A 9,267-nucleotide genomic window follows, 5' to 3' on the forward strand; every position below is an offset into this window, starting at 1 on the left:
TCACTAATGCTCCATTCTCCTTCCTAATGCTCCATTCCAACACCAAGTGTTCCATGTGGATCCTAAGCGCTCAATGTTGAGTGGATCCTAAGTGCTCAATGTTGAATAAGCCTTCATACCCCAACAGAAATTTGCTTTTCCCAATGAATAAAAGGTATCGTGCTAATAACATTATCAGAAAAGATGTTTATTTATTTGGTTATATAAAATCAAAACCAAAAGTTGATAAAGAAATACAACCAACATTTTCCCTTGGTTTCAATATCAAAAGCAAATAATTCCTGTGGGCTGTGGGCAACAAGCTATTTGTATTGAACGAAACCAAAGAATTCAATGGTACCCCACAAGTAATTTCTTCGCGGATAGCCTTTCCTATCTTCACGTTATCAACACCATTAAAGCCGGTGGAAGCTCCAAACAATGGCGACAATGACCACCATGATCTCTTCACTCCCTTCAACCTCTGCATTCCAATTACCCACTTCCACTCCTTCGCCAACAACTCTCGCCTTAATCAACCCCACCTCCACTACCATATCTTATAATCGCAGAAAACCCAACAAGACCAAGAATCTGCTGATCCGAGCATCATCGCGTATGATCGAGAAGGAGACGGCGGAGACACACCGTCCCGACACTTTCCTCCGAGAATCCGATGGTGGTTCGTCAAACCAGGATGTGGGGACGAATTCAGTTAGGGCACGGTTCGAGAAGATGATAAGGGAAGCGCAGGATAGCGTTTGCGCTGCCATTGAAGCTGCTGACGGAGGTGGGAAGTTTAAGGAGGATGTCTGGTCAAGGCCAGGAGGCGGCGGTGGGATTAGCAGGGTTTTACAAGACGGCGCCGTTTGGGAGAAGGCTGGAGTGAATGTGTCTGTAGTCTATGGTGTGATGCCCCCAGAAGCATATAGGGCTGCTAAGCCTGCAAATAGTGCCGAAAATGGCAACTTTAAGCCTGAACCTGTTCCATTTTTCGCTGCTGGAATCAGCTCCGTAAGTCAATCTTCTAATTTTGATCTCAAACCCTAAATACGTTCAAATTTACCACAATTCTGACAAATGTTGGTTGTTTGGATGCTGGTTTTACCTAATTATTGCCATATCAAGTTTCAATTATTAGTTTTGATCCCTCAGGTAAGAATAATCAGGATATTGATTAATATAGGCAACTATTGCTGCTGTATCAACTCTAAGCATAAACAGTTTCTTGTTCTTCTTTTTTCTTTAAAATTTTATAAATAATAAGTGTGTTAAACATGATTACTGGATAATCACAAAGGGTATCCCTTGTTTTTTGGCAGGTTTTACACCCAAAGAACCCCTTTGCACCTACACTACATTTTAATTATCGTTATTTTGAAACCGATGCTCCAAAAGGTAAGATCCTCCTTCAAATGTTTCTGTATAACTAGAAATATTATTTCTAGATATGGACTCATGACAAAAATTATTTAATTTTTATTGCTTTACATTATTTTGATGCGTTCAACTTTGAAAAGAACATTTGTATATGTAAGATGCATATATGAGTTGTTGGCTTGAACTTCCTCTATTTAGATGTATCTTGATATAAGAATCTTTTTCCCTTGGATATACTCATATAAAAATGCCATTTGTAAAATATACTATTCATAATTAGCATTTTATTTGCATTATATCAAGAAATTCATTTTATTACCTTGATCATTTAAAAGATGGAGCACAACAATAAATTTGAGATGAATCCCCAAAAATCTTGAGTATTTCTATGGATCAATATGATTGTCGGGTTTTGTGTCTTTTTAGCTTAATGGACGTAATCATAACATGACTTAATCCAATAAGCTATATATACAAATGTTTCTTTTTGACTTAAATACAGAAAGAACAACTTAATAGAAAAAGCCAGGGAAAAGATACTTTCCCCATTAAGTCTTACCTTTTTACAAATTTCTCCTCATTTATTTTTTCCTTCCATTTCCCCAAGTGTGCCTTCAATTTCTCAAATATTATTTATCTATTCAACACTTTATTAAATGAATAATATTTTACTTGTAATTTTATACAGATGCTCCTGGAGCACCAAGGCAGTGGTGGTTTGGTGGTGGTACTGATTTGACTCCTGCTTATATATTCGAGGAAGATGTCAGACACTTCCATTCGGTAATTACTGTTTTTTTTTCATAATAGCATCATACTTACATTTTATTTACTGATAATAGCAATATGTATGTAACACATAATAGCAACATGCTTGCAATTCCATACACATAATGCAATGTCCTTGTTTTTGTTTACTGATAGGGATATATACAGAAGAACACAACCAATTCTATATGTATATGCAGAAAAACCCTTATATTATTATTTACGTTTCAAATAAAACCAAATTGCAAATTTTTAAAAGAAATGACAGGCTAAAAATATGATATGACATACATATCCCTTATATTTCTTCAATTGTATGCAAAAACATGTCGAAACCAACATCTATTTTGAATACTTTTGCTTGATGGTGTTCTCTATATGAAACTATACGTTTTTTTTTTCTCTCTTTAACTATTGTTTTGATCCCAATTAACATCAATGTCGTATTAAAAAACAAAAATGTAAGGGACATCAAATTTTTAGTCGTCAATTTCTCTTCAAAATCCATATTTTGGTCTTTTCAAGGTACAAAAAGCTGCTTGTGACAAGTTTGACCCGAGTTTCTATCCACGGTTTAAGAAATGGTGTGATGACTATTTCTACATTAAGGTATACACTTTAAGATTTTTTTCTTTGGATCTTGCTCTATGATTTTATTGATTTCATTGAATTTGGCTGGAATTGGAATTCAATTCCATTTTGATCCCGCGTTTGGTTGCAAATGCATACGAAATTGAATTCCATTGGAATTCACAAAAAAAAAAAAAAAAAAAAAAAAAAAAAAAAACTCATTTTTTGTAAATATGCAGCACCGAGACGAGAGGCGAGGGCTGGGAGGCATATTTTTTGATGATCTTAACGACTATGATCAGGAAATGCTACTCTCCTTTGCTACAGGTAAAATCATAATTTTCTGGGGCTATTTTCGACTTTTTGTTAGTGAGGAGGGCATTTATGTCTTTTCCACTGATGAGAGTCCTCAATTAACGGTCATTCTCGCACACAATTTTATTACAGAATGTGCAAACTCGGTGGTGGATGCATACATTCCAATTATAGAAAGGAGAAAGGATTTGCCATTCACAGATCAAAACAAGGCATGGCAACAACTCCGAAGGGGACGTTATGTCGAATTCAACTTGGTATGAAATTCTATTATTCCTTTTGTTACTACTGATTTAAGTGATTGTTAAAAAGTAAAAACACTTGATCAATGTCGATAATCATAAAGATAATATTAGTTTAAAAAAATATTAATTTAGTAGCTAAATTAATAACATAATGAAGGTGTACGACCGAGGAACAACATTTGGTCTCAAAACCGGAGGTCGGATTGAAAGCATTCTTGTCTCTCTTCCACTAACAGCCCGATGGGAATACGACCATGTAAGTTTTTTTTTTCATTAATCTCTTTTATTGTTTTTATATAATTTGAGAACCGAAAAATTATAATGTTGGGATAATTTTCTATGCACAGAAACCAGAAGAGGGGAGTGAAGAATGGAAACTTTTGGATGCTTGTATTAACCCCAAGGAGTGGATTTGAATATTTGATGATGTTTTCATTACATGTAACATTCATGTTATGTTATCTTTAGGGTTTCCCTTTTTGCATCGAGTTTTGTTAATTTTAGAGATGATGTTATTTGAGATGGTAGTTGAGTGAGTAGATTGTAAACAGGATCATGAAGGTTAAAGGAGTTGTAAGTTGTTTTATATACGTATATTCTTTTTGTTATGTTCTTATTATAAATTAAAATAAGGGAATAATAGCTATATATAACTTGAAACTCTAAAATGCTTAAAAATTTGATGTTAGATTGTCATTATTGCTAAAGAAATGTTGATACATTCCTATTATGTCCAACAAATTGTGAGTAAATTGCTATTACATGTAAAAAAATGTAATTATTTTAATAAAAAGAAGGAATAGCAACATAATTTGCTATTGCCAACCATAAACTTTTACTTCTCAAATTTACCATGGTAAAACTTAGAATTATCATCCTCCTCCGCACGTCATTTACTTTTTCGCCTTTTATTTGATATCAGTGATGCTTCTTTTGTCTATCTCAACCAGGTTATTGATTATGTTCAATCTTTTAACCATATCATCATTTGAGGTTGCACCACAATCATTCTGTAAATCGATTTCATCATTTCTTTTCAAAATTTCCGTCTAACCTTTTGAAATTTCAAGAATAATATTTTGACCATATACGTGAATTGGACACATGCATACTATCACTTTCCACCGATTCTATACCAACTTCAAGAAATCTTCCAAATGGGACCACTAAATAAGCATTTTGAAATTAATCAAACAATAGTCAAAAGATCCATTCATAAGCACCAATATACAATGAATTGAATGTAATTATGTAAGCACCACTACTGATTCGACCAAACACTTTTTAATCACTTGAAACAAAAAAAGCTTGTGAGTTTTGCTCATTTTTATTCACAAATTATTAACACAAATATAGCTCAGATAAATTAAACTTGTTGAAGAAATAAAATCCCCAAATACTAAATCACAATTTTGACAAAAAAAAAATATCATACCTTTTGTTATGACAGAAGTAGTCAAGAAAATAATATATATGTTACAAACGAAATTGAAAATAGATGTAAATAATTCATAAGAAAAACATACTTTAATGCTGATTACAACAGATTACAAACTCGAAATTGTAAAGATTGAGGCCTGCGAACTGCAGTGTCCCAAGAAAGGAATTTGCGTGGTAGGGATCTAGATGATACAACAATCTATTCAATATTGGATCTTGATTCTGTCATAATTCTCCATGCTTCCTTGATTTCCCAAAAAAAAGAGAGAGAAAGCGAGTGACGTTTTTGTGTATTATGATCAACTCTTAATCTGTCAATTGATCACCTTTATATAGGATGTCAGATTGCAGTTAAAACTGCTAACCATCATACTTGTTCAAAACCGAAATTAACTGTCATTCAGGTAATTAACAATTAACAATTTTTATCATTAATAAAATCAATTTCAAAATTTGTTAATAAAAAATAAATTAATTAGTCAACAGGAGCCCAAGAGCCTCAAGACCCAAGACCATATCTTTAACCATTAATTATAGACAAAACTTCAAAAGTTGTCCTTATGGTATGCATTTTTTCTAAGGTTTGGTCCAAACCTCGATTTTTTTTTGGATTGGTGGTCCTTTTGGCCTAGTTTCGATGCGTATTTGGTCCCTCGGCAAACTAAAATGACTGTAATGCCCCTCATGTATTTACTTTTCATTTTTCTTTCATTTTCTTAATTTAATATATATATATATATATATATATATATATATATATATATATATATATATATATATATATATATATATATATATATATAAAGAGAGGGTCCACCCTTTCTCTCTCTCTCTCTCTCTCTCTCTCGTTGAAACTAAAAAGACACACACACACACTCACTCACACTTAAACATCTCTTTCTCTACCCCTGTTCATCATCATCCTCGTTTACCCATCACTGTGAATCAAAGGGTGAGTTTACCCTTTCTCCCTCTTCTATTGAAACCTGCAAATCGATTGGAAACATTTGCACCACAACCAAAATTAAGATAGGATCGAGAACGCATTCAGAAAAAACCATCCTTCGTTTGAGACACATTTGTTCACTGATTCAATCTCATTGAAGCAACATAAATCAACCAACACAAACCTAAAAATATTTTCATCAGCTGACCATCGATAATGAAGCAACGGTCACAATCGAAAATGACTCTATTCAAACATCTATCAACAAACTGTAACGTCCCAAAAATAAGACCTGAAAATTTTCATTTTTAAATTAATAAAACAGTAAACCATATCATTGTCATAAAACCAAGGTAATCAAACTTTTTCAATACATCATCATTATCAGAGTAAACCACAAAATGCGGGATCGAATGGTGTGTGTCCTGCTGTTATCTCGAGCTCTTCCCTTTAGAATCAGAAGTACCTAAAACATAAACTGAAAACCGTAAGCACAAAGTTTAGTGAGTTTCCCAAAATACCACATACCAAACATACATAAATAAACACATAATGGGCCCCGCTCGTAATCAGGTCCCGCCCGGTATCGAGCCCCGCTCGGTATACAAATCTGTCAGTCATCAGGCCCCGCCCGGTATACATATAAACATATAATCATATAAGCATACAAACACATGCGATAATCACAAAGATACTAGCATACAATACAGTCATCGGGCCCCGCCCAACATTGAGCCCCGCCTAGTAAACATATACACATAACACATGCAAGAGTCACGCAGACAACTAACATACTAAAATATGAAACCATGGGCTGACATTGGTGCCTTCGACCCGCGCTAAACACAGTGAGGAAACTCACCTCAGATTGCTGAATCCCACAAATAAATCTCTGGCTGCAGACCTGCTAAAATCCTCGCGCTATCAATCACAAAATAACATCAAATTAATAATTGGATCCCGACTCACACTAAGAGTCCAAACTAGGGTAAAAGACCTTTTTACCCTTTACCCAACTTGGTCCAAGGCCAAGGCCCAATCCAAATGTCTAAAGGTCCTAAATTCCAAAATAATCACCCCAAGCCCAAATATGAAAAATTGGGCCCACTCCCTTTCATAGGCCTTCAACCAAGAGAGTCCAATAAAATATCAACAACCCAACAATAGAATTTTGATGGCCCAACAAGGCCCAAGACAACTAAAGTCGAACATGGCCCAAAACTGAGAACCCAAAAGTCTGAAGCCCAATCTGCTGAGTACGCGGGGCGTACTCAGCTCGTACGCTTAACGTACTCGCTTTATGGCTTATACGTGAAGCGTACCTGCTTGTACGCACCACGTACTCCACCAACTTGGCCAATTTCCAATATTAAGCTCTTGATCGATTAAGACTTCAACCCAAACTCAGATCTGACTTCATTAAGGTGGTTTATCACGTTAAGTTGCCAACTTTACGTGCATGCATGGCTTAATGGGGCTCTAGAGCTCAAAAGATCTTAATAAATGACTTAACACATGCATGAGACCAAAACGACCATAAAGTTTTCACCTTTATGCTTAAGAAACCCTTAATATGCCCAGATCTACGAGGATAAACTCCATAAGCAACCTTAGCTCACAATCACCAACCAAAAGGGAGCAAAATGACCATAAACAAGATAAAGAGTAGATCGATGCAAAGAGTTGCCAAGGTATCGACTTTATCCCTCAAAAGTCACCAAAAGATGGGGCTAAATATGGATCTCTAAGATCTCCTCCAAGGAATGAGTCTTCAAACTTCTTCTTCTACCACTTCAAGATGCACAAAACCCACCAAAGATCAAAACCAAGGCTCAATAGCACCACACAAGGCAAAGGGACAAATTAGGGTTTTGAAAGGTATAGAGGCTGGTTAAACAAGGCCAAAAGAGACTATCTTATGGTTTATATAGGGTACAAGCCCTAACACTAGGGTTTCAAAACTGATCACGTACCCCAACGTACATGGATCAGATCCGCGACCAACATGCACTAGTACGCTCAACGTACAAGGAGTACGCCCAACGTACTCCAGCTTTCCTGAAGTTGACAATTTTTCCCCCGAGGGACCAATTCTGCAAAACATTACACCCCAAGGGTCTAAAATGAAAAGTATAATGAATCAAGTGTTACAACTCTCCCCCACTTAAATTAGATTTCGTCCTCGAAATCATTCCTCACCATCCTAGGCACACCAGACAGCCTGTGCAACACAACCACAACCCCGAGCATACAACAGCCTTCCCAAAGGCAACCGAACCCAACCTTAGCAGGGCTCTCCAAACTTGATGATGAACGAATCCTTTCTCAGCCAAAATTAATCCCCTGTAGAATAACCACTTCTACTCTACTCGAAATCTGAAATCTCGAATTGGTTCGACTCCCCGACAGACCGCCCATACTGAACCACTGCTAATTCCATTCTACTTGTCTTCCAAACTGACTACTCAACTCCTGATTACCCGAGGTTCCCACTAGAAAACAGAATCACATACCAATTGTTGGTGCCATAAACTTTTCACTTGACGAAAGGGATAAGATATTCCTTTGAGGAAAGGCCAGGGCCGGCCCCTATGCAATTTAACAAAATATATACCAGATAGATAAAAAAATGTATAAGACCTGATTTTCGTCCCTAGACCTAATCCAAGATTCTGATTTTCGAAAACTCACTTTTGATTTCAGTTCGCTTTAGATTTTCGAAGCCTAGCTCCCAATTCTGATTCACTGATTTTTTAAGATTTATGAAGAAGGAATTAAGAAGAAAGAAGTATAAACTGAATGCTTTGATTGAGTATTTCCTTCTTGTTATCGTGGATTGTGGAGTAGAACACCGTTGCTACTAGCCATCGTCAACTTGTTCTTGTCTTCCCGATGCCTAAATCGTAATCATCATTATCGAGAACCAAAACATAGTTTCCTTTTCCCAAAATGTTTATGATTCCCACTCATCTAATTTCTAATTCTCGCTTCCCTTGCGTTGTTTCCTTTATCGTCTGATACATCGTACATGGCCAAAAAACTGAAAATAACCTAATATAAAATATGAAACAAAAAAATTAGGCCCTAGATTTTAGTAGGCCCTATTCTTAAGCACACCTTGAACACCCCTGGGCCGGCCCTAGGAAAGGCTCATCCTGATGTTAACGATTCCATGAATATAATGAACAATGAGAGACAATCTGTGAGTCAAGCCTTCTAGTACTAAACAAGTCACTGCTTCCTTATCTGCTGAATCGATACGCTTCTATAATTCTGAAGTCCCATAACTTGCCCGACCCACACACAGGTAGATTCATCCCAAAACACGATCATAAAGGCTCTTTCTACGACCAGAACCGAAAACATCCATTTTTCCCTGAATCCCTTCAGTTGATGCCCTTGGCATACAAATTCCTTAATTCATATCTTACTGAAATAAAGACCTTGTACATAAACACTCGCAATTCCCAATGCGAGTTCCCACCAAATGCCAACTCGTTACATAATTCGTAACCGGAGATCCACGGATTTACACTAGCATTTCATCCAACATCTTCTGATTCATGACAACCCTTTACTAAACCTGGATATAAAGATCCCCAACCACCGCTGAGACTGCCAGTC

General features: G+C 36.1%; 1 protein-coding gene across 1 annotated transcript; it reads left to right on the plus strand.

Moving 5' to 3' along the window:
- Positions 1-264: 264 nt before the first annotated feature.
- Positions 265-3,865, plus strand: LOC145167406 (oxygen-dependent coproporphyrinogen-III oxidase, chloroplastic-like). The gene is made up of 8 exons (XM_079086608.1): positions 265-993; positions 1,302-1,377; positions 2,048-2,142; positions 2,653-2,736; positions 2,937-3,024; positions 3,145-3,269; positions 3,415-3,513; positions 3,605-3,865. Exons 1-8 carry the CDS (start codon positions 421-423, stop codon positions 3,671-3,673), a joined length of 1,209 nt encoding a protein of 402 aa, XP_078942734.1. The 5' UTR covers positions 265-420; the 3' UTR covers positions 3,674-3,865.
- The last annotated feature ends 5,402 nt before the right edge of the window (positions 3,866-9,267 follow it).

This window comes from Lactuca virosa, chromosome 3 (assembly GCF_052849685.1).
Source record: "Lactuca virosa cultivar CGN04683 chromosome 3, Lactuca_virosa_CGN04683_v6, whole genome shotgun sequence".
Taxonomy (NCBI): Eukaryota; Viridiplantae; Streptophyta; class Magnoliopsida; order Asterales; family Asteraceae; genus Lactuca; species Lactuca virosa.